At 44.6% G+C, this 25,220-nt stretch overlaps 1 protein-coding gene across 2 annotated transcripts in view; it reads right to left on the bottom strand.

The window, feature by feature from the left end:
- The window catches only part of agap1 (ArfGAP with GTPase domain, ankyrin repeat and PH domain 1), a 267,320-nt gene that overhangs the window by 108,896 nt on the left and 133,204 nt on the right, over positions 1–25,220 (bottom strand). For both annotated transcript variants that reach the window (XM_080758777.1, XM_080758776.1), the window contains exons 2-3: positions 9,870–9,928; positions 9,162–9,249 (exon numbers count right to left, since the gene is read on the bottom strand). In XM_080758777.1, the coding sequence (XP_080614903.1) occupies positions 9,162–9,249; positions 9,870–9,928 (147 nt within the window). The remainder of the gene's footprint in view (positions 1–9,161; positions 9,250–9,869; positions 9,929–25,220) is intronic.

Genomic DNA, 25,220 nt, shown 5'->3' with positions numbered 1-25,220 from the left:
TAATCTCCCTAAATCATCTACCAACCACATGCTAAAAAAATAAATAACCCAACATGACTCCCGAAACATACTTGTACACAAACACGGCAGCAAGGTTGAGGGTTCAACGCCTTTTGCTCAAGGACAAAACACGCTTGACAGGACCACGAATAGAGCCGATGTGTCGACGGTCACATGAATTATCGCAGCGAAAAAACCCTCAGACCTGTGATTATAGAAAAGCACAGGACGGGTCCCGTCCGCCATAAAACCGCGGTGACATTCCTTACCACGGAGCGGAGCACATGTGGAATTTTAACCCCTCTAGACCCAAGGCCGATTCTAAAAACTTTAACGTATTCTAAATCCTAAAGTCTTCTGAAAAACCAGTGGTGCTCAACCTTTTTCATGTCAAGGACCCCCTGAATTATCTGTATTTGGCCGCCGACCCCCATCTGAAAATATGTTGTTCCAGGGATCTCCCAGAAGCAAAGATTTGAATTAAAAGCGCTCGCTCTGAAAGAATATCCAAAGACTTGCGCCACATTTTTTTCCAATAGCTAAACTATAACATAATGCTTAAAACACCAAAAGGGGGTTCCCGTCTGAAACACGGCCCGAGGTATAAGTATGTTCCAGTGCAGGTCACGTGGACTTTCCGTCCGATGCAGGAGTTTCAAAACCGTCTCGTCAAAAGGCAGGGGTTCTCAAAGTGGGTAATAGGACGTTAACATTCTAAACATTAACAGTGTTATTGCGGTGAAATGCAAAAGGTTATTAACGGGGTTTGCCTTGCCATGAGTCAAAAAAAAGTCTGAGAACCACTTGGTAAGAAAGCTCTGGACTGTTAGGGCCCCTTTTAGTTGGTCACGTCACATGTCTTGTCAGCAGATCTACAAGCTCACAACGTGTCGCGCTGCATGTTGTGAGCTTGTAGATCTGCGGTTATTGGTGCGTGGCACACAGACATGCGACTATAGGTATAACTCAGGCGTAAGCGTGTGTGTGAAAGGCCGAGCCAGTGGTCAGCTCAAATGTGCACGTGTGTGTGTATGTGAGAGAGCCAGTGGTCCGCTCATATTTGTGGCCGCGGTGGTGAGGTCAGGGCACGACGCTCCCATAATGACACGCTGTCTCTGTGTGTGTGTGTGTGTGTGTGTGTTTGCAGTGCGCGCACGTGTGCGCGCGCACACACACACACACACACACACACCATCATCTGCGTTTCCCCTTTTATTTTTAGTCGTTACTCCCAGCCATGAGACTGTGGAAGGATGCATATGTACTCTGTGTGTGTGTGTGTGTGTGTGTGTGTGTGTGTGTGTGTGTGTGTGTGTGTGTGTGTGTGTGTGTGTGTGTGTGTCAGGTAGGAGGGGGGGGGGGCAGCATAGAATAGAATAGTGTCAAGTGATGCTACTACAGTATGGGGTATTTTGTTGCTGCAGCAAAGCAGATGGCTCGATGCAGATCTCTGTCAGGTTGTTTATCACACAGTCAGCATTGTGTGTGTGTGTGTGTGTGTGTGTGTGTGTGTGTGCGAGAGAGAGAGAGATCGAGAGAGTTTAAGTATTCAAGTACTGTATGTGTTGGTGTATGGCCTCAACACGTCTCAACGCACGCGTGCACATGCACGCACGCACACGCACACACACACACACGCACACACACACACACACACACACACACACACACACACACACACACACACACACACACACACACACACACACACACAAGTTCTGCATCACTACACAGTATAAACTACAGTGAACATGTGATCAAACACAGGCAGCAGCAACTTGACCAGTCTCAGGTTCAACTTCTACACACCGTGCTGCTATACTATACCATTCGGAGTATACTGTAGATGTATTAAACATATACATATTGTGATGTATTAAACAACATATTTGTGATAATGTGCCTTGTAGACCCGTCACGATTATGACATTTTAAATTATATAACTCAAATAATTGTGATTACCAATTTAATTGTGTTTCGGTCCTTAAAAAAATTACATTTCTTTATGGCTTTTAGGGGTTTGTAAACTCATATTGCACAGGACAGATAATGACAAATAACCTACACGATTGAATGACTATACTTATAGTATATAGTATACTTAAAAACATAACATGCAATAGTGGAAATCTACACGCTCAAAGCACGTGTCGGTTTTGAGCGTGTAGATCGGCCATTACCACGGTTTTCGAAAGGGTTTTCTGTGTCTCATTTGGAACCTGAGACCTCCACAAGATGCTACTGACCTGACCTGAGCCAGGGTCAGCCCCCCCCTGAGCGGAGCGACGGGAGGGGTGGCCGGACATCTAGATGGATGGATGAGCGATGCATGACAGGAGGACGATGGATGGATCATTTGCATGTTCTCCCCGTGTCCCCATAGGGTAGGTATACCCTCATGTTCTCCCCGTGTCCCCATAGGGTAGGTATACCCTCACATGTTCTCCCCGTGTCCCCATAGGGTAGGTATACCCTCACATGTTCTCCCCGTGTCCCCATAGGGTAGGTATACCCTCACATGTTCTCCCCGTGTCCCCTATAGGGTAGGTATACCCTCACATGTTCTCCCCGTGTCCCCTATAGGGTAGGTATACCCTCACTAAAAAACATGCTGTAATCCTGGTCCCTAAACTATACCTCCCACTGGCCAGCCGGGGCGCCTGATGGAGGGGAAAGGAACTGGTCGGAAATAGCGTGTTCCTTCCACACGCTACGTCCGGCCGGAGGAAACTTCCCATCCCCTGTCAGGTGAAAAGAAGCAGCTTGGACTCCTCATGCATAGAAGGAGGCATGAGGTCAGTCCGCTGCGCCCTCCCCCAGGTTGGCAGAGGAAGTGTAGCGCCCCAGGATTACATTAGATAATTGACACTGGGTGAGAGAAAATGGGTTGCAAAAATCGTGGGATAAGAATTATAGGAAAAAAAGAAAAGAAGATAGATAGATGGATGGAGAGTGAGATGGAATTAGAGGGAGATAGTTACCTGCATCCACGTCAGCTATAGTTTATACAAGAGCAGCCAAGAAAAAAGAGGGAGAGAAAATACAAGCAAATCAAAGGCCCAGTTATGCATGCGCAGTCAAATACAAGCACCATGTCAGAGAGGACGAGAGAGAGAGAGAGAGAGAGAGAGAGAGAAAGCGAGAGAGAGAGAGAGAGAAAGAGAGATAGAAGAGAGTGAACAGAAGAGATCAAAGCAAACAGGAGAAAGAGGCAGAGAGACAGAACAGAGTGCAACAGTTTATCGGTACAGTAACAGCAACAGAGACAAACGGAAACAAGTGAATGAGAGCCAAAGAGAGACAGAGTGGGAGGAAAGAGTGTGGGAAAGACAGACGTATAGAAAGGAACGGAGACGGAGAGATAGAGAGTTGCGAAAGACATCAGAGGAACATAGCAAGATAAGTAATTAGGGAGGGAGAGAGGCAGACAGACAGACAGACAGACAGACAGACAAGTGCAGGATTGGTTATCGGCACACGGAAAAGCACTTGACGCCATTCGCCATGGCAACCAGGAGAAGATGGTCATGGCTGGGACCGCTGTAGCGCCACTCCATTCATCTACAGTTCACTGACTCTCAACCCTTCAAGGACCCTCAGTGTGATGTGCATCATGAGGCCCACGGACGGACCCGCATTTGAGAGCATCATTGTTTAAATCTCCGAGACGCCAAACTATGTATAGTAGTAGTAGTTCTATTCTATAGTAGTAGAATAGAACAGAACTGTATTGTCATTGTAACATGTACAAACGAAATCAAAAGTTGCGCCAATTCACTAAAATATATATATAATACGCAAAAAAAGAGCTAAAAGTGAAAACTATAGTACAACGAATACACGTGCATCTTGTTATTGCACAAGCCCTTATTATTATTATTATTATTACACTTGAAACATGTATTGCATGCATGTAAGGCTCTGCACCCAGACATGCTACACTACAGATTACTGTACAGTCGAATGCATTGGGGAGATCGGTCGGTTGGAAATAGCAGATCTACAAGCTCACAACGCGTCGCAGCGCAGTGTAATCAGTCCCTTCCTAACATTTTAGTCTAGTTTTTATTTGTGGACAAAATCTTTTGGGTCTTTGAGCCAAAACGTGAAAAAAAAACAAAAAAAAACAGGCAGGGTCACACATGGTGGTCCAGGCTAGAGGTCAAGCTGCCATGCATGTTACATTGGGTGCTGTAGGCCCTCTCTCCGAGTCTAGGTTAAGCTCTACTGAGCTCTAGGTAAACACAGACAGACAGACCCCTGGAAGCAGCAGCCATGGGGCTGTGATGTGGAACGTCAATGAATCCATTCATTCATAACAGGCACCACCAGGGCCGCGCCAGGCCAGGCCAGCCACATGGCAGCAGCGCCGCGTAATTACCATTACTTGTTTTAGCTTTCAATTCTCTTTTAGTTGCTTCCATGTGTGTGTGTGTGTGTGTGTGTGTGTGTGTGTGTGTGTGTGTGTGTGCCGCGCTGCTCTTGCTCTGCTGTGACATACTACACTGCATCATTTCTGGGGCAAAGAAGTCGCAGGTTAATGCCCAAATGATGCTCTGTAAGCTCTGTATGCTCTGCACCCCCATGTGTGTGTGTGTATGATCCATCGTGCGACCTAGTCGCTTCTTTTGGTCTGCTGATGGTTTCTTTCTGGCAACGGGTTGGTTGTAAAAGCGTCCGTTCGTTCGCACACAGACAGAAGCTGATCTGAGGTCTGCCTCCAGCGTCCTCCAGGCTCCAGTGTGCTGTCTAAGAATAGTTGTGGTCTGTGGTTTCGTGGCGTCGCGGTCACCCCTGGTCACCAAAAACTGCGCTCCGTCGGTGATCAATCACCCATGGGAATTCACGGCAAGAGGGGATTTATTTTTAGACACGTCGAAGGGGCTCTGAAAAAATGGCGTCAGGCTATAACTTCTAACTCCCTCCAGTTTTCTCTCTCTCTCTCTCTCTCTCTCTCTCTCTCCATCTCTCTCTCTCCCATGTATCCCTCCCCCATGCCCCCATATTCACTCCATGGCTTTATTATGCAACCGTTTTCAAAGCGCCGGGCCCATAATTTCTGCTATGCGGAGCGGGCTCCGCTGCTTCCTAGATGGGTGGCAGTGCCAAGTTAAGACATCAAAGCTAGTTTCGGGGAGCTGCCCAAGATACTTTATTTTTCTTCAGATGTTTTGTTGATTCTGGGTGGACCGGATCGGGTGGGGCGGGTTGTAATTGAGGCCCCACGACGGCTGAATGCGGCCCAGTGGACATCAGCTATGGGGTCACCCCCGAGACCACCCTCCCCCCTCCCCCCTCGCCCCTAACTCTGTGACCTGGGACGTTCCAGAGAGCTACGCAGCTTTGGAGGGGCATTCTGAGGTCAAAGACGGCTTAAAAAAAATTGGGACAACAGTGTAGCGAGCCTGGTTAAAACCTTGTAGCATTATCAATAATAATGTTGCAGCAGTGACAACTATACCCCGTTGTCCTGTTGAACAGGAGTAGGTACTGTATATCTGTGAATATATCCCCAGAGGAGCTAACCTTCCATTTCTAATGAAACCATCCTCTTCACAGCCAGTGTGTGGGCAATAGGTGGACTGCTTCAATATTAAAGTGGAAGGTAGATGGGAAGCATCCTGCACATGACTCCACCATTAAGATTTTAGCCTCCGTTTGTGTGCGTGCCTGCGTGTGTGTGTGTGTGTGTGTGTGTGTGTGTGTGTGTGTGTGTGTGTGTGTGTGTGTGGTGTGTGTGTGTGTGTGTGTGTGTGTGTGTGTGTGTGTGTGTGTGTGTGTGTGTGTGTGTGTGCGTGCGTGCGCGCGCGTGCCTGCGTGTGTGTGCACGTTTCAGCTCAAGGATAAATTATGAAATATTGAGGAGGAATAATCAATAGTGCATCTGAATTTAAAGTGCAACTTAACACCAGGTACTTCTGTGGGAGTTTTGTGTCCTCAGAGACAAAAGATTCAAAAGCTATATCCAAAAGTAAAAGGGTTGCCTGGTATAGCTCAACACTGGCCAGTGGCCACTACAAGTTCTCCTCGTGGATTTTAAGCTAAATAAAACACCACGACTGAAAATACTTGCGTGACCAAGTCTTATAATGTGTGATTTGTAAAACAGTGTAAAAGGAGCCCTCGCACACTATAGCGACGGCGCTGTTCCCTGAACAATTAACACAATTATGATGTTTTAGTAATAATGTTCTGCTGTTGTCTCTTACCAGTAAAGAGGAGCAAACTCCCCAAAGTGGCATAGCTAGTCCTTAAGCGTTATATCTTATACTTTAGCTATTGAAAAATAGCAGATCTACAAGCTCATGAGCTTGTAGGTTTGCTATTTTTGAAAAATCGTGGAAATGTAGTGCAAATCTTTGAATATATATTATTTCAGAGCCAACGTTTTTAACTCAAATATTTGCTTCTGATGGGGGTCGGCAGCCAATTGCATATAATCTTGGGGGTTCTTGACATGGAAATGTTTGAGAATGACTGACATAGAAACATGGGTTTTTCTAAATGGCTTAAGGCCTAGTAAACGCCTGGACCGGACCACAGGACCCACAGGGCCGGTGTTGACGGACCTACAGCACTTCCTAGGAGAACAGCCGCAGCCTGCCTACACATCTCCTTCTCTTCAGTCCTTGGCGGTGGGGTATAGCTATGCCAGCTGAAGGTGTTGAAATATTAAAGTACTGTAGCACGCAGAGACGTGGTGAAAAGTGGGACTTGGCCCGGGGAAGCTGCATGTTGCACGGTGGGCGAGGGGTGTTGGCAGCTCCGATAGGACCTCCGGGGGGGGGGGTTTAAAAATGAATGAGGAATATGGCAGAGTGTCCTCAGACAGTATAGAGCCATATGTAGGGCAGTGGTACAGTTCTCCTACAATTCCAAGTGCTTCCCAGCTCAAATGTGGTTATTTTTGAGGGTCACAGAATGAAACGGTTGAGGACCACTGCTATAGAGAGATGAAGCAGGGGGCTTTTTTAAGGTATGGTGGCATTTTATTTCAATGTATGTATGGATGGTTTTCGTACCAAATTTGTTTTAGTGTAGCAGTCCGGGCACCTGCTAATGGTTAGCTGCTAATGCATGGTAATGTTCGACTCCAGATCGCGACGACCTTTGCTGCGCGCTTTCCCATCTCTCTCTTTCCCAATTTCCTGTCTACCTAGACTTCCTACACTACTGTTCACTATCAATAAAGGCAAAAAAAAGCCAAAAAAAAGTATCTTAAATTTTTTTTGTCGTTATGCCATTTCCCAATTACCTCAATTTATGGCAACTTGAGAACAAAAACATAATACTCCTTTCTTGCCGGAGTTTCTACAAGTCTGAGAGCAGACTTAAGATCGTCACCAGTACTTAGGATGTAAAGCTTGCGCTTTCATCTTTTTTTAGGATCCTGCCATCGGAGGAGGAGGAAACCACATGTCTGCAAAGAAAACTGAACCTTTTTACAGGAATAAGAATCGCTTATCGTGTCACTCAGGATCACATGATGCTGTGGTTGAAATCACACAAAGAGCTGAAGTGAGCCGAGCATGAAAACGTTTGATTCAAGTCAGACACAAGAATGAACTGCAATGGTGGTTTTACACCTCACAACAGTCAAAGAGCACAGCAAATCCCCCACCCATTAAAACCAGTGTCATTTCAGCTATATAGGCGAGTAACATAAGCTTTTCAGGAAAACGCTGAGGATTTAGGGACAGTGTTTTTTTAAAACAGGGGTTCCCAAACAATTCATGTCAAGGCCCCCAAATTGACACTAATTAGCCCACGGACCCCCCATTTGAAAATATAGTCCAGGACCAGTGATACTCAAACCCGTTTAATTTCAAGGACCTTCAGTTTGACATGCATTAGTCTAACGGACCCCCATTTGATGGCATTTTCTATCTCTGGGACCCCCCAATTTATATTGTAAAATCAATGTTAATTTAACTCTGAGAGTGTACAAATGGAACCGGTCCATTTGGTTCCAAACTATCGTTTAGCTGGGGGTCCCTGACACAAAACATTTATGGGGGTGGACCACGGCCAAATATAAATGTAAGAGTCCTGAGCACTATGAGAACTGCTGGAATTAGAAGGCATTTGTAGAATTGGAATCAGGTCATACTGTGTTAATTTAACTCAAATAATAACATTGGCAATACTACTCTCTGAGTTACAAATGGATGCATGGATTCAATTGTAGGAGTTGAAATGTCGGTTTCTCCTACACTGGAGCGGCTCTGTTCAGACCCTACTCTCCGCTTCAAGCGAAGGAAGTAAAGGAGGCAAGGAAAGGAACCGAGAGAAGGAAACTTTAAGACCCCCCCCCCATGCTGAGGTAGGCAGCATCGCGTGTAGACCACCGGTTGTTTTTGGCACCAGAAGCAGCTGGTTACCGGGTTTACAGCTAAAACAAGAGACCACACTGGTCCCAGCCAAGATCCTGACACATGCACACACAGAGAGAGAGAGAGAGAGAGAGAGAGAGAGAGAGAGAGAGAGAGAGAGAGAGAGAGACAAAGAAAACGCCATTGACAGACAGGGAAGAGAGAGAAAAAGTGTGGGAAATAGAAAGGAAAACACAAATTAAAAAAGCTGCGATCCGTAACATTGTCTGTGTATGACAGTCTGTCCTACACAGCGGGGTGTCTCTAGCATTGATGGATCCGTAACATTGTCTGTGTATGACAGTCTGTCCTACACAGCGGGGTGTCTCTAGCATTGATGGGAGACCCTGCAGACCACACTTCTACCGCTCTCTCTTCCAAGACGGAATCCCTGCTTGTTTGAGGGGGTTAATTAGCTTCAGGTAGTAGTACTACCTGCCAACTAGTAGGTATTGGTTGGAAGAAAGTATATGTTTGATTATAACTATTTGACCATTACTTAAATGATACTTATACATTGTAATATTTGGTGGCTTGTAAGAGGCCAGTTTGTCCATTATTTTAAATGTATAGGATAAAAATGTGAAGTGAGAAGTGAGGGATGCTCTTATCAGCATACATCATCTCAATTTTCCGTCTTCAATGTTTGTGTTCACACAAACTCCGGGAAGAGGGGCTAGCGCAACCTAAAAAATACGTTCCGGAGAGCAGCTTTGATAAGAGAGAGAGTGACAGGTGACAGGAGAGGATGATAATGACGTGGTGTGTGTGTGTGTGTGTGTGTGTACCTTCTGGAGACTCCTCCTGGACATAGGTTCCGGTCAGATACCTGTGGACCAGCGCCGACTTGCCACTGGCCAGGTTACCCACAATGCCCTGGGGGGAGGGGGGGGGAGAGATGAGTTAGCGTTGTGTTAGAAACGACCATATAAAGGTCCGCAAGTCACACTTGTGTGAAGTGAGGGGCGCTCTCATCGTCATCATCATCATACATCACATTCTGTGCTCAGCCAATCATTTTGTTTTGGGCGCGGAAGTTGCGGGATTTTGGCGGAAATATACCGCCAAAATAAGCCTGGGGGACCGAGGATACACAGGCACACAAAGCTGTGCATAGGAGGGGCTAGCGCCCCTCAAAAACAACAAAAAACTAGCGAAGGAAGTGAAGGAGGCAAGGAAAGGAACAGAGGGAAGGAAACTTTAAGACTCCCCCCTCATGTCTTCTAAATCATGAGTTTTCAGTGGTGCTCAAAATTTCACGCCATGGACCCCAAAAATTATATGTAAAAAAAAAAAATGTTATATACGAATATACTGTACATTCAAAGATTCAAGGCACATTTTCACGATAAAAAGAAAATAGCAGATCTACAAGCTCATATCACGCTATGAGCTTGAAGATCTGCTATTTTTCAATAGCTAAAGTATAACATAATGCTTAAAACACCAAAAGGGGTTCCCGCCCCCAAAATGGGATATACATGAATTTAACTCACCACTTTGAGTTCAGGCACCGTCCGGCTGAGTGTCCACTCCTGACTGTTGACAAATGCATCTGAAACAAACACACAGTAGGAATGTAAACATCAGTCAACTGTGCACGTGCACGTGCACACACACACACACACACACACACACACACACACACACACACACACACACACACACACACACACACACACACACACATACACGTATGCTGCGGTTCCAGGGAACTAGACTAAGGTACATAGTCTGTACGATACATCCAAAGCTACAGTATGTATTGCTCTTTCGTCTGTGCTTTTGCAGGCTCGCGGTGTGACATTTTTAGAGGCTCGTCGACTGCCGATGAAAACCACACGGTCTGCAAGGATCGCTTAACTCGTCACTGAGCATCACACAATCGGTAATGTCAGGGCGGAAACCTCACATGTCCCCAAAACCATTCCTGTTTTCATTATTATAACGCTTTTTGATTAAAATAGGGAGAAATAGCCAAACTAAGATTGGGTATTCTCACTGCTTCTATGCGACACTCTTCTTAATGTGGATACAAGGTTTCTGCCAGACAATATGCGACAATATGAGACTGTGGCTGAAATTTGCACAAAAGGCAGAAGTGAGCTGAGCATGAAAAGCATTGGATTTAACTCAGACGTGTACACACACACACAGCTGCTACTGTCCAGTGTAGCGATGCACTGTGGGCTTAGAGAAGCCCTTCACTTGTCATGCCATCAAGGACCCCAATCTGTTCCTAATCAGCTGTCTTATCATGTCAACCCAGAGAGGGAGGGAGGGAGGGAGGGAGGGAGGGAGGGAGGGAGGGAGGGAGGGAGGGGGAGAGAGAGAGAGAGAGAGAGAGAGAGAGAGAGAGAGAGAGAGATGAGATGACAGGCATGAAGTGAGATAGAGAGAAGGAGGTGAGCGCAAAATGAGAAGAAATGTAAGTTGACAAGCATGAAGAGAAGAGAGAGAGAGAGAGAGAGAGAGAGAGAGAGAACACCAGGGCCAACGTCATGGGAGGAGTCTCATTAAAGATGACAGTTGATTGACAGATGGAAGGATTCTAGAGAAAAATGCCAGAATGATCAGATATGCAGGATATCAGAAACACCCACGCACGCACTCGCACATACTCTTTCATGTACGCATGTGGCATGTTTGTGGAAACACATACAGTACACACATGTTTCCAGTGTGGGACACAGCTGTTTGCACGCACGGACGCACACACGCAGTAGAAGATATAAGCGCAAACATCATGGTAGCAGGCGGTTACATTCTTAAGTTAGTATCAGACGTATCGGTACTAAATGCTCATGCACTGCTGCGTGGCATGGAGAAGACATTAAAGACAAACCATCCACATGGCAGGAGATATGAAATACAACACACAAGCACACCTTTAAAGTACAGTACATGTTTATAACACACACACACACACACACACACACACACAAGCACGCACAGGCAAAGGCATGCATGCACTCACACACACACATGCCCGCAAGTGTCGAGCTAAACGCACTTACACGTTTCTTTTATACATTCAACATAAGTGCACACACACACACACACACACACACACACACACACAAACATACTTAACCTTCACATACACACACACACACACTTAACCTTCACATGCACATACACACACTCGCGCACAAAAAACGCGCCTCATTTAAAGATATAACTGAATATAAAAGGCAGTTTTTTTCCCCAGACCCATTACTTCTTCTTCCCTCCATTACTTATACAGCTCAGCAGCAACATTGCCATTTGACTGCAACTAAATTACCGCCACTGCTACAAGCACAGAGCGTACGCGCGAGAGAAAGAGCAATTTGTCATCTGTATCTGGTTAGCTTAATGCTAGCCCCGTAAACCAAACAAATGTGGAGCAATTACGCCTCCGTTCTCTCATCCATCATAATAGACGGAAACAATACAAAATAACTGACGTTTACAAAAGGAGAACTCGGCGCAGAAACAAAGCCAACTGTTTTCTGAAAAACCCGTGTTTCTAGGGCAGTGGTGCTCAACCTTTTTCATGTCAAGGACCCCACCCAAGAAGCCCCCAGAAGCAAAGATTTGAGTTAAAAACGTTCGCTCTGAAAGAATATATATTCAAAATATATCCACCACATTTTCACGATTAAAAAATAATAGCAAATCTACAAGATTGTAGCCCGGGTGCCGCGCTACAAGCTTGTAGATCTGCTATTTTTCAATAGCTAAAGTATAACATATAACGCTTAAAACACCAAAAGGGGTTCCCACCCAGAATGGGTTAATATAATACATAACATTTTACTGTGTGGCAGACAAAAAAAAACAAAAAACTGGAAAATGCTTGTGAAAGCAGTGAAGTATGGCTACTTGAGACCATTGAGGAGGCATACTCTGGGTTCTGTGTCTGGGCGCAAAGAGTCGGGAACTCACAAGCCGCATGCGCCCGGTGGGAAATAATTTGCGCAAGCCAAAACATGTTAGATAATGGCCGATACACGGCATGTGAAACTGCGCCCCTTTCCCTTCCCGACTACTACTACTACAAACAAACCATGTGCAACCCAGATTTGACACAAACAAGGGACTAAATTATTTTCGCTCCTATGCCAGCAAAATGTGGAACGCCCTACCAACAGTCATTAAGACATGTGAATCCCTTGACTCCTTCAAATCCGCTCTCAAAGGGCACCTACGGACGGCTGCAATTCGAAACTGGCCACCGTAAAATCTGAATCCCCTCACTGTATATGTTTCTTTTCCCTTTCTATGATGAATTCCCGTTCTGCACTTTGGCTTTATAGAAGTGTATATTTGTACGTCTCTAAATGTTTTGATGAATTGAACAAGGTGGACCCTCTTGTAAACAAGTGTAATGCTAGTTTATTGGGTCGTCCACTCACAGTTAACAGTCTTTGTATTGAGTTGTGCTTGAATTGTACTGCAATTCTGCAAACTGTTAATGTTTGGCTGTTTGCATTTCTGCATTCAACCAATCAAAGAAAGTGCTAATTTATTAGCATACAATTTAGCATGCAGGACTCCCGAGATATTGAGCTCCTGACCCATACTGGCCATTCAGCCAGGTGCCCTAGTATACCTGATGAGTACCAGTTTACCTAGATGTATTAGCCATGTTGTATTTGCATACAGTACAGACATGTTTAACCTTTTTAGACCTGAAATTGATTCTACAAATGTCTTCTAAATTCTGACAGTCAGTTTCTATGTCAGTGGTTCTCAAACCTTTTCATGCCAAGGACCCCCACACATAATTGGATTTGAATCTTGTATTGTAAATGTAATCAGAACATATGTTGTTCCAGGGACCCCCATAAGGAAAGATTTGAGTTAAAAGCGTTCTCTCTGAAAGAATATATTCAAAGATTTGCGCCACATTTTCACGATTTTTCAAAAAAGGTGCAGTTCTACAAGCAAGTATAACATAATGCTTAAAACAAGAAAAGGGGTCCCCATCCTGAATGGTTTAATTCATTACAAAATAAGTTCCAGATTGTAGCTTTTAGTCCTGTATGTGCACATTATTGGTACATTTACCAGCCTCCAGAGTCAGGACAATGAAATGTTTGTCAGTATAAATGCTCGTTGTTTCCATTTAACCATCCACCACTGTGTCCTATAAAATGGTATACTTCTCAAAGCCAAGTCCCAAATTCATATGTATTTGGCCGTGGACCCCCATCTGTACATGTTTTTTGAGCCAGGGCACTCCCAGAAGAGAAGAAGTAGGTTACAAAAACTCTTACAATATTCAAAAGTGCCCAAAACAAGGGCCTTTCTTTCTGTGTGGAGTTTGCATGTTCTCCCCGTGTCTCCTAGGGTAGGTACCCTCACAAAAACATGCAGTAATCCTGGTCTCTAAACTGCCTCCCCCTGGCCAGACGGGTGGCGCCTGATGGAGGGGAAAGGAACTGGTCGGAATAACGTGTTCCTTCCACACGTTACCGGCCGGGGAAACTCTCCCCTGTCAGGTGAAAAGAAGCAGCTTGGACTCCTCATGCATAGAAGGAAGCATGAGGTCAGTCCGCTGCCGGATGGTCACCCCACGTCGCTATTTTGAAAGAATACAAGGGCACACAAACTTAACGACGGGTCCGTACGGTTCCATTTGGACCACGTGCCCTGCCCCCCAGTGCCCCGCACCCCACATTGAGGGGCCGGTGCAAAAAAACCTGCCCCAGCAAGGCATTCAGAGCCCACAGCCTGGTTCCCAGTCGCACTTCTTAATATTTAATTTAGCAGCAGCTGCTGTGCGACTGGTCCCCCCCCGGCTCTCATTCAGGCTCAAACAAGCCGCTTGGCAGGAGGCCTTCTTCTTCCACAGGCCACCACCTGACCCCCCTCCACCGACCAATCAGATTCAAGGGAGATTAGTCAACATCAAACAGAACAGGTATGTTCTCACGCATTCTTATTTTAAGAGTGTGTGTGTGTGTGTGTGTGTGTGTGTGTGTGTGTGTGTGTGTGTGTGTGTGTGTGTGTGCATGCGTGCATGTGTGCGTGCCTATATTCTGATAGTAATCTGTTTTTTTAAGTAACAGTGGTCTTTCATAAACATGAAGTACATTTTCAGGCATGCCAATTTTCTCCAATCAGGAGAGAGAACCCATACAGGGTATAGAGTGATACTTGTCGATGCACACACTCCCACGGCCTGGGGGGACGGCACCTGTGTGTTGGGCGGGAGGAGTAGGACGGAGATGTTACTGTGCATCCTCCCGGTGTGGGCTCCTTGTGGTTAGAGTGTCCGCCCTGATACTGGGAGGTCAGGGGATCGATCCCCGGCCGGGGTCATACCAAAGACTGTAAAAATGGGACCCAGTGCCTCCCTGCTTGGCACTCGGCATCAATGGGTTGGTTTGGGCGTGTTTGGAAATCAACCAATCAAATGATTCCCGAGCGCTTGCAGCTCAAGGCTCACCGCTCCATGAGATGGGTCAAACGTGGAGATGGGTCAATTTAACGTGTGTGACAAATCATACGACTTTGACTTTGATACAACAGCAGTGACAGGGGAGGAATCAACCGGCCTATAAACGACAAAAAAGGGAATTGAGGAGGGTTGAGAAAGAACAGAAAACTCACCATGTCAGTAGCTTCACATCGGTGTTTTCCATTTGCTAATATGTCTAAACAACTCAAACATTCCCGCTTTGCTTTGCATGAAACTAAATAAAATAAAATAAAATGCGTCCTTGCAGTTGCCAAGACACTAAACGTTACATCCACAAACATTACTCACGCAAATAGAACAAATAATATAAGTGGATAAAGTGAACCAGGGCTTAATCTCGAGCCTGGGGGGGAATCATGTCTGGAATGTTCTGTGCAAATGATGTTACTGCTGTCAGAGAGATGAATCTTTCAAATAAACGTTGAAAGAGTAACCTAACAATTCTAACTATAGGGATGTGTTGTTTTTGGCAGCAAATTTAGATTTTAGTTTTAGTCATGGTCTTTTGAATAGTTTTCATTTAGCTTTAGTCACATTTTAGTCACCTGGAATGTTTTAGTGTTAGTCTAGTTTCAGTCGACTAGACTAACACTAGTTTCAATTTAATCAGTGAAAAAAGGTAGTCGACAGAACATTTTCGTCTTAGTTTTAGTCGACAAAATCAACATTTCTGGCCGAGAGATATAACAAATCAATTACCGATCGGACGTTGATGTTATCTGTACATTAAAATAAAGAACAAGACCAATCCATTGCCCGTTCTGCAAAACATGTATGAATTTGAAATAAGCAATGCCTCTATATTCCAAACTAGGGATGCAGGATAGCCAATATCTGAACATAAAACAACTTAAATGTAATATAATTTAAAAATATTAAATATAAAAATAAAAAGCTTTGCTTCACACTGCATTGAGCTTGTAAATGTGCTATTTTGTGGAACCAGAGGAATGATCAGACCAGTACTATGCATTGCCTCCATTCACTGGTGTGTCTTGTTGAACTGGTGTGTGTGTGTGTGTGTGTGTGTGTGTGTGCACGTGTGTATGTGTGTCTGGAGAGTCCACGTGTGTAGTGTCTGCCTGAGACAGACAGTGCGTGTGGCGACTCCATGCACGCACATGTGTGTGTGTGTGTGTGTGTGTGTGTGTGTGTGGCGGCGAGTGGGAGGAATAGCCTATCAGCTCCCTCGTGCCGCTCCCTGCGCCCGCCCCCCTCATTTCTCATGACCTCCTACCCTCTACCGCGCACACACACACACACACACACACACACACCACACACACACACACACACACACTCCACAGCGGAAACACTGCACAAGCACACAATGAGCTCTTTCCACTACACACAAAAGGCGTCCAGCACACACAGACACAGTAACACACACACACACACACACACACACACACACACGTGTCCACATTAACCACAGTGAAATAACACACAGACAGAGACACATGATGATGCAATTGTATCTACTGACCTCAACTGTGTGTGTGTGTGTGTGTGTGTGTGTGTGTGTGTGTGTGTGTGGGGGGGGGGTGTTCAGGGCTATGAGGTCAATGTTGACCTACTTCCACATACAGACATTCAGGCTTACAGTATGAAGCGCACACACACACACACACACACACACACAACTATGCCCTAGGCTGTAGCCTCACATCCCAGTACGTGCACGTGGTCTTCTTACCACTCTACCTAACCACTTAAACCGGGGTCCCCCAGGGCCCTGTACCAAGATGGGCTGTATGTCCCATCTAGTGTCTAGACCAAATCTCTTTTGTCTCCAAAGAAAAAAAGAAAAGAAGCACAGCGTGCCCACATCGCAACTGATTATGAACTTGTAGATCTGCTGTGTTTAATGGTATTTTTATCTAGAATATCCTGAACAATTTGTTCATGTTATGAGTGCTCAATCTCGCTTAATAACCTTGCTTTCTAAATCAGCAGTTCTCACACTTCTTTCGAAATAATACATTTTTCAACCTTTTTTTTTGGAATGTTCAAGAATTAGCATGATGCCAACGTTGAAATCTCACATGCACGGCTTTAATGGGTTCACGTGTGTCACCACAAGGATACATTTAGTTTTCTTTGTCACTTGTTACTGTATACATACTGTATACATACTGTATGTTACTGTATGTGCTCTTCGGCTTATCCAGACAGTCTATACTGTACCACATCTGACATAATCATCGCTTAAGTTCCTACTTCCTATCTTACTATACTGTAGTGAACAAAACAAGGATTTAGACACATTATAGTATGTTCTCATGTGTGCTCAATAACACAATGTAAAATGTACAATTTAGGCATTTAGCTTAATCCAATTTAGCTTAATCCAGAGCGATTTACAGTAAGAACAACAAGAACACACACACACGCACACCCCGTATTGTAGGATGAAATTTTAGGAATGCAATATTAGATAACTCTTCATGTGACCACCGCGCTCTGACAAACGTTTCGGCTGTCCAGCCTTCATCAGTGATGAAGGCTGGACAGCCGAAGACGTTTGTCTCCTGCCCAAAAATGCAAGAATAAATGACTGAAATGCAGTCTTTGTGCGTGTGCGACCCATTACCGTTATTCATAGGAATGCCATATTGTAAATGTTGTACTATTTTGAACCCTCTAAAGCGTCTCACACTGCAACGTGTCGTAGCTTGTAGATGGGATATTTTCAGTGTGCGACTATAGGAGAAAGGTCCCCCCACGGTGTCTCAAATTCTACTAGGCTCGTGGAGACATGCGGCCCTCGCCAGTATAGCAATACAAACACACACACACACACACACACACACACACGCGCCATTAACCCCACGGCCAGTGACACCTCAGAGAGAGTGTGTTTACGTCCCAGTTGATGGTGTTAAGTAGGCCAGCTATAGCTATACAAGCTATAGCTCCATTTAGGACAGCGCGTCTACGTTACTAATTCATCACTGCCAATCTGTGTCAGCTGCGCACACACGCACGCACGCACGTGCACACGCACACACACACACACACACACACACACACACACACACACACACACACACACAAAGATAATATACTACACACTATAAGATGTAGGGGACTGTGGAGTGTCTTCAGACAAATACTATATAGGCTATTGATTCACACAATATCATTCCGGTTCACAGGGTTTCGTACCCACTTAGGTCCTATACTAATATATACATTATGGTACACAAAATAGTCAATCTACAAACGCAGATCAGATATTTCAGCTATTGTTGAAAGTGTTTGCCTATATAGAGCTGGTAGAAAGTTCTATACAAGCTCACAACGCGTCACAACTTGTAGATCTGTTATTATATGGGAAGAAATTTGGTGTACAGTAGTTGGGGGGAGGGGGGGGGGGAGAAGGCACGAGAGCAGTACTCACATCTGAGTACTTTTATTAAGTCTAGACCATAGACTGTCAGGATAAAAGAAGCAGCTTGGACTCCTCATGCATAGAAGGAAGCATGAGGTCAGTCCGCTGCCTCCCCCAGGTTGGCAGAGGAAGTGTAGCGCCCAGGATTACATTACTGTAGATAATTGACACTGGGTGAAAAAATGGGTTGCAAAATCGTGGGATTAAAAAAAAAAATAGAATGTGAGGGAGAATGGCTAAATTGGATTGTTTAGACAGATTGGTTTGACGTTTGCCTTGGATCCTATAAACCAGTGGATAGTTTGGAACCAAATGGACCCTTGTGGGTCTGTAACTGTGAGAGTGTACAAATGGTACCAAATGGACCCTACCCTCTCAGAGTTAAATTAACATTGATTTTTACAATATAAATGGTGGCCCCAGAGATAATATGCTTGTCAAACTGGGGGTCCTTGAAATTAAACGGGTTGAGAATCACTGCTAGAGCCGTAAAATCCCAGAGGGCCCATCCTTCATCCAATCAGGAAAGAGAGGGGCCTTTCACCAATCATGATCGAGCGGAGGCGGGCCTTGGTGTGCGTGCACTGTAGAGCATGTGCATGTGCACATCTTGTTACCGGGGCGGACCGGGTTTTTTTTCCAAATCACAGAATGCTCCTTTAAAGACAGCAGACTCGGTGGGCTGTTTGGAGGGGAGGGGGAGGTAGGGTACCATCTGAAATAAATAAATCAGACAGTCAAAAAAAAAAAGGAAAATGTGGGCTGGAAATGGGTGTGTGATATTTACACAGACAGACTCAGACAATAGTACTCATGAGGGCTGGGAGATAATGTTCTATCAAAACATATCATGTTATACTTGATATGATGCATGTGTTAGTGAACAATCTTTGTGGAAATATTAGTTTTATCTTTCAGCACCGAGTTTATGAGTATATGGCAGTAGTCACTGTTGAACTGTGTCATTCATTAACCATGTTTGCAGAACTATGTTGTTGTTAAATCCATTTAGAGAGTACAGTAAATTCATTGTGGAGAGCATACATATTGCCATATAGCCTCCAGCTCTAACAGTATAATACTCTGATGAAACCTTGATAAAACTCTACTGGTAGAGGAAAGCAAATGCCTTTGATATCTTTATTTATGGAGCGTAAAACGGCACGTCCAGCGAGGGGAGCAGCGCAGTAGTAAAGAGCCAACAACAGCCACAGGCAGTGAATTGTTCAAAAGTGTATTGTTATTATTCTCCTGTATGGAGGCCTAGTTTTAGAGAAAATGACATTGTCGTGTCGTGTGTTCTTTACAGCAGGGGTTCTCAATCTCAACCCCGGGGGGGGGGGGGGGGGGGTCGCCAAAAGATTTGGTGGGGGGAGTCTCCAAATAATTTTCAAAAAACTGAATGGCTGGAAAATGGAAATGAAGAGTTTACACAGTACATGCATACATTTCTTTATTGATTATATCTGGTTTCAGTATTTATTTGCTATATATTTCTCTATTAATAAGGTTATTTTTGCAGTCAGTTTGTATTGGGGGTGGGGGGGCATCAGTGTAATTTTAGATTATAGCAATTTTCAGGAAAGTCTTGGGAAAACAGTGGTTTTTAGAACTGTGGTTCTCTCCCTCTCCCTTGTTGTGACCTTGTCGATCTGCTTATATTGTTGAACATGTCTGCCTATACAACGATGGCCACAATGTGGACAGAAAGGTTCAGAGTCAGTGGTTCATTCACACTTTGTTATTTCACCTGCTAGAAGTTAGCCGGATGAGAGAGAGCGTATTTTAGAACAGTCACCCTTTTCAGGCCACAACCCCCCCCCCTTTCCCCAACAAACTGAGGAGGACCCCCCACTCGAATACGTACTTGTGTATTGTACTGTATAGGACAGTGGTTCCCAAAGCGGGGTCCTTGAGAGAGTTCCAGGGGGTCCCCGGATAAATGATAGTTTGGAACCAAATGGACTCTTATGGGTCTGTAACTCTGAGAGTGGACAAATGTGTACACTCTCTGGGGACCCTCCTATAACCATGTGGGGAGCAGCTCCCTCAGGGTCCCTAAACCCACTGGTTGAGAACCATATTAGAATGACTATTCAGATAAAAGGTTCGACTCTCTCCAAATACACAGTAGTATACACAGTTATCAAATGGACATTCCTCACTTTTTGTTTCCACGTGCATATTAGTTCAGATCCTTTCTGAAACATAACATGATCGTTACACAGAAAATTAACAAAATTAACAGTATTACTGCATAACCCGCATTCCCCGCTATTTAATCCAATATTCTACGCTGCGGAGATTGTTTTATTACCTCTAAACAATTAGCCGCCGTCAAAGTGTAAATAGCAGATCTATGAACTCACAATGTATCTATTTTCAGGCATTATTACATACGGAAAAAATGACATGCGAAAAATAAATAAAAAACACACACAAACACAATATCTCCCTCTGTGTGCTTGCTAGGAAGGCTTCTTCCTGGATTGTTTCCAGTCTTAGACAGGCAGGCACACACACACACACACACACACACACACACACACACACACACACACACACACACACACACACACACACACTTCCTCATTCCACAAAGTGACCTTAAATAGAGACGTGTTAAGTGCCCTGAATTACCCGTTGTCTATTCTGGTTAACACATGACGTGTGTGTGTGTGTGTGTGTGTGCCTGTCTAAGACTGGAAATAATCCAGGAAGAAGCCTTCCTATTGGCTGACAAGCACACAGAGGGAGATATTGTGTGTGTGTGTGTTTTTTCTTTTCTTTTCATTTTTTTTTTTTTACAAATGGCCGCCTGTTTTCTGCTAACCCTCCCTTCTCCGTCGGACAGGATGTTGTTCCAGCTGCTTCCTGTTTTTGGGCGCCCCTCGCAAGACACCCTACCTCCCCCCCTCCCCAACATTAGCTCCCGGTGAAGCCTGCTGACAGACAGACAGACAGACTATGGTATGGATCCATTCCATATACTAGCTAACATGGCCAGCATCAGCAAAATAATGTCTAAATAGCCGTAGAAAACAGGTTTTTGACAGTTGTTTTGCGGTCGAGGCTTAGACGTTGAAACACCATCATTTCAACAGCATATCGATATATAGAGGCTTACATAAACAGCTAAACTACCGGTATAGCTTATAACACCTCCCTCAGGGACCCTTAAGGGTGTTCCAGGGGGTCCCCAGCTAAATGATAGTTTGGAACTAAATGTGTACAAAATGTACACTCTCAGTCAGAGTTAAATGAACATTGGCTTTACAATATAAATTGGGGGTCCCAGAGATATAAATGCCATTAAATGGGGGGTCCGTAGACTAATGCATGTCAAACTGCTGCTTGACCAGTTCCCACTTGCAAAAGAGACGCAGTCTCAATGTGTTTTAACTTTTTACTGAAGAAAAAAAAAACGGGGGGTCCTTGAAATGAAACAGGTTGAGAATCACTGCTAGAGTCGTAAAAATCTTCTCTGGCATGCATTTTCAGGTCCACGAGCTAATACATTTAAATTTGGTGGTCCTTGACATGAAAAAGTTTGGGAACCACTGGCTTAAAAAACAGTTAATCAACGTCTAAGCAAAGCCGAGACCGCTAAAAACCTTTCACTATCAGACCAGTTATAACCCGGCTTTAGACAGTCTAATAGCAGACTATTTCCCACTGGGTGATGGTTGAGTTCTTCAGTCATAAAACAAGTGTTTTTTTGTTTGTTTTTTAAGACCTCCAGTTTGATACACGTTTTCTCTAGGTCCCAAATCTGTACAGTTTTTAAAAAAAAGTAAAAAATGCAAAGAAATGCAAAAAAGAAGATAAGGGGTAAGGCAAGATACTGTATGGCCCCGAATCTCTTCACCAAAAATAGCCAAGCTCACAAAGCGAGGTTGTAGAACTGACATTGCCGCAGAAGGTTCGCCTTTGATAACATGCCCAGAATAGAGACTGCTAGTGCTCAAGTGGTTCATGCAACATTTTTTTTTATTGTGGGTTCCCTTCGAGTCAGCTTTATTGTCAATTTACACACACTCCTCGGGGAGCTGAAAGAAACTCAACTTCGGCAGGCCACAGTGTTAGCTCATGTCGTGGGACCTTAAACAGCTACGGAGGTGTTTCCCAAATGCTTCCTCTGAAGTCTGCAGCTGCGAGAAGAACAGCGTCCAGCCCAGTGCGAGCAGAGCGACCGCACATTCCACACCCGCGAAGCAGAGACTGGGAAACCCCCCCCCATCAGCCTTGGACTGACGGGCAGGAGGGACGCTGGCCTGGGAGTGAGTGGGCTGCACACCTGAACGCCATCAATCTATCAGCAGCACCGCTGTGTGCGCCCAACCTCCAACACGCACGCACGCCACACATGTGTGCAGGTTGAATACATAGCAAAATATATATATGACGAGAGCACACACACGCACGCACGCAAGAACGCACCCACGCACACACGCACGTGCGCACGGCGGCTATCACTCTACTGTAGTTACAAAACGCCAGACAATTGACATGTTTTATTATGGTCTCTCAACACTTGTGTGCAGGTCAAGCACTTAGCAAAATATAGACATGCAGAGAGAGCGCGCGCGCACAGTCCAGAGGTATGCGGAGCAAAGGGAAACAAGGAGTCAGCACTTTAAGGTCACTTTCATTTACACACAGAGGGAGAGAGAGAGAGAGAGAGAGAGAGAGAGAGAGAGAGAGAGATCTGACTGCTGACTGGACGCACTATAGAGATAATCAATGACCTCCTTTACAACGTCTTCTTAACCCTCACACACACACACACACACACACACACACACACACACACAAACCCACACGAGCACAGAAGCTTGCGAGGGCTTTCGCTGTGTAAATATATTCAGTCAACATGAATGCAAACAAGAACGCACTCTCATCCAGTCGTGTGTGTGTGTGTGTGTGTGTGTGTGTGTGTGTGTTAGTTTTCCAGGGTGTCCCCTTCATCAGACAGGGACACAGATAACATCCAACTCTGTCTGCTCTGTGTCAAACTACGCACAAATGCACAGAGAGAGAGAGAGAGAGAGAGAGAGAGAGAGAGAGAGAGAGAGAGAGAGAGAGAGAGAGAGAGAGAGAAAGAGAGAGAGAGATAGATTTCTGAGTCGGAGAAGATACACAATTACTACGTATGTTTTCTCATGCCAACAACAAAGTACATTAGAATTGAATTGACAGATACAGGGGTTGCTGGGTAAAGAAATATTCAAATTCCCATCGTAAGAATCAATGTACACTTCACGTGTTCCACTGGATTTCAAATGTTTGAGAAGAAAATCTGTGAATGAAATTTGATGATGAGAAAGAGATAGGAAGGGGGAAAAACAGAGAGCGAGAGAGAGAGAGAGAGAGAGAGAGAGAGAGAGAGAGAGAGAGAAATACTGCTGTCGTCGGGTTTAAACGTTTATCCCCAGCTAACCTTTCCTACAGTATGTGGACGTTAACTATTTCTGACAGCAAATGCACAATTCTCATGGTTTTTTCTAAGATAGTTTTCTCTAAGTTGTTTACACATTTCTACATTTCCATTTAATTGTTGTTTTGTTCCACTTTTTGCTTTGGCAATGTAAACGTATGTTTTCCCATGCCAATAATGCCCCTTCGAGTTGAATTGAATAGAATTGGACAGAGGCCGAGAGTGAAGTGCCAAGTGCCTTTTGCACTGCAATACTTATGCCATTTCTGGTTTTAACCCATTTTGGGGCGGGAACCCCTTTTGGTGTTTTAAGCATTATGTTATACTTTAGCTATTGAAAAAAAAGCAGATCTACAAGCTCATAGCGCGGCACCGAGTGTCACACTACGAGCTTGTAGGTCTGCTATTTTCACAAATTGTGAAAATGTGGCGTAAACCTTTGAATATATATTCTTTCAGAGCCAAATTACATATATATTTTTGGAGGTCCTTGACATGAAATGGTTTGAGCACCACTGACATAGAAACATGAGTTTTTCAGAAAACTGTCAGGATTTACAAGACATTCTTTTAGAAAGCATTTGTAGAATCGTTCTCAGGTCTAAAAATGGGTTAAAAAAATAAAAATAAAAAGAAGATTTGAATCAGCATCTCAAGAATCAATGCAGTGTTGAATCAGGTGGCTGGGCTGCAGAAACACGAGGAAGGCGTTGTTCATATTCAAAACCACAGCAAACGCACACTCTCACATTCTGCATTTACACCTCTCCTTCCTTCCTTCCTCCCTCTATCTCTCTCTCTCTTCCCCCATGAATCACTCCATCCCACTCTCCCTCTCTCTCCCTCCATGAATCACTCCATCCCTCTCTCTCCTCCCTGCGGTCTGCGTCAAACAAAAGGTGTGCCGCCGCGGAAAACCGAGAGAGTACAGAAGGAAAAAAGGGATAAAAAAGCAACGGCAGAGAGAGAGAGAGAGAGAGAGAGAGAGAGTAGTGGAGTAAAACTTCAAAGGGAAGCAGTCCACCGCATGCAGATTCCACTCTTTATATGCGCTCCTGTCGGGCAGAAACCTTGTATCTATATGTTTCAACTTTTTGTGTTTTTTTGTGTGTAAATCAACGCCTTTCTTCATCATGCAAGAGTGTAACATAAGAGTGGTGAAAACGCTCTGCTGTTTTCACTATTTTTAGAACGTTTTTTTTTAAATGCTAAAACAAACAGGAACCGTTTCGGGCACATACAGGGTTTCCACCCGATGCGCTGCTGCTGCTGCTGTGTTGCTATTTCTGCAAGAGCATCTCCTGTGTGACATCTGGCTCAAACCTGCACGCTTTCTGCTGCCACAGAGCGTTAACAGTTTGACTGCGGAGTTCATTAATCCGAATCGCACCGCCCCGTTGACTGCCTATAGATTTCACTAACCTTTGAAGAACCAGCGCGCCGACATCGTCCTTCCTTTTCATGAAAATCTACTTTAGTCCTTTTAGGCCCGACCTCTAAATCCTCCAGTTTTCTGAAATAAATATTTTCACAGTTTTTCAAAA

The sequence above is a fragment of the Protomyctophum bolini genome (genome assembly GCF_963924005.1).
Source record: "Protomyctophum bolini genome assembly, chromosome: 24".
In the NCBI taxonomy this organism is placed as follows: domain Eukaryota; kingdom Metazoa; phylum Chordata; class Actinopteri; order Myctophiformes; family Myctophidae; genus Protomyctophum; species Protomyctophum bolini.
This window is presented reverse-complemented; position numbering and strand designations above follow the sequence as displayed.